The sequence below is a fragment of the Arachis ipaensis genome, chromosome B09 (genome assembly GCF_000816755.2).
Source record: "Arachis ipaensis cultivar K30076 chromosome B09, Araip1.1, whole genome shotgun sequence".
Taxonomy (NCBI): domain Eukaryota; kingdom Viridiplantae; phylum Streptophyta; class Magnoliopsida; order Fabales; family Fabaceae; genus Arachis; species Arachis ipaensis.
Window position 1 is genome coordinate 91,884,149 of NC_029793.2, and position 1,449 is coordinate 91,885,597.

At 31.9% G+C, this 1,449-nt stretch overlaps 1 protein-coding gene across 2 annotated transcripts in view; it reads right to left on the reverse strand.

Moving 5' to 3' along the window:
* The window catches only part of LOC107616839 (aluminum-activated malate transporter 10), a 3,538-nt gene continuing 2,784 nt past the window's right edge, over positions 696-1,449 (reverse strand). For both annotated transcript variants that reach the window (XM_021112241.1, XM_016318751.2), the window contains exon 6: positions 696-1,325. In XM_021112241.1, the coding sequence (XP_020967900.1) occupies positions 804-1,325 (522 nt within the window). In that variant the 3' untranslated portion in view covers positions 696-803. The remainder of the gene's footprint in view (positions 1,326-1,449) is intronic.

Consider the following 1,449-nt stretch of genomic DNA (forward strand, 5'->3'; position numbering starts at 1 on the left):
TGATTGTTAATAAATATAATAGATAATTGATAAAATAATAATTTATAAAATAAAAAATTATTTTTATAATTAAATAAAATACATGGGGTTAATTTGTAATTAAAATTAGTTCAAGGACTACGTAGTAATTGATAAAAAACTCCAAAAACATGTTTTCTACTTGGACCACTAAGTGGTCCAAAGGTTCCTGGACCACCGAATCCTATGCCTCTTTTTAGTATTGTTCAAACTCTCAAATGATATTGTTTAGTACTTTTTTTAGCACCAAAACGTATACGACGTTGTTTTCATATATCCAACATGGTAAGGCTTGAACTACGTCACTAACAGCGCTGAGTTCCAATGACGGAAGATACATGAAAGACTACATTGATGCAATTTTTTGAATCTAGAGGACCAAATCGTAGCAATTAAGAAGTTAAGGACTAAGTCAGTGTAACTCGACAATTTTAGAAACTAAAATAGGACTTAACTCATTAATATGAAAATTTTTTTAGTGAAGACAGAAAAAAAAATCCATTTTGAAGACTTCTAGAATATAATATTTGATATGAATTTTTTTACAAACGTAATTTAAGTGTTTTCTAGGATAATAAAATTATTAGTATTTGATATGATGGATTATTTGTGCGTGTGGGTATTCCTTTCTTCAGTTCCTTGTTCTTAATTTCTCCACAGATTTGGTTCATGTATCCTTTCATAATATGAATTTTTATATATGTAACATGCAATCTATCATGTACCAAAGAATGTACACAGCTAGACCTTCTACATATATATAATACCATTGAAGTTTTCGATTTTCAGACCATTTGGAGCGTTTTATTATCATTATTATTGGCTGCTTCGTGAACATCATCATGATGATTCTGCTGCTTGGTTGGGTGGATCTTATTGTCTTTGACACACTTGGGTTCTTTGAATTTAGCCAAATTTGATAGTTCATCAACGGCTTTCACAATGTCTTCCACACGCGACACAGTTTCAATGAGCAATGAAGCCACAGTTACCACCTGAATTATTTCCATCACTGCTGGTATCATCATCATATTCAATTCAACTACTGAACCCACTACTTCTTCATCTTCTTCGTTTGTTGTTGTTGATGGTTTTTGTGGGATAATCAATAGATTGTTTGAATGTGAATTATTCAACAAGTCCCTCAGTTCTTGTGCTGCATCGTTCATCTCCATAATTAACATGTCAACTTTGGATGATTTTGTCATGTTCCTCATTGTTGTTGCTACCTCTTTTATGACGTTGGCACATTTGGATCCCAGTTTCACTGAGATGCCGCTAATCTTGTTCTTTATGTGATCTGGAGCCTGCGAAAAAATTCATTGCTTTCTACCTCAATTACTGTATCTAAAAGGTCATGATAAAAGTTAAAAATATAAAAGATATTACGTCGGTTCATTTATTGTCCATTGTCTTTTATATATATAACCG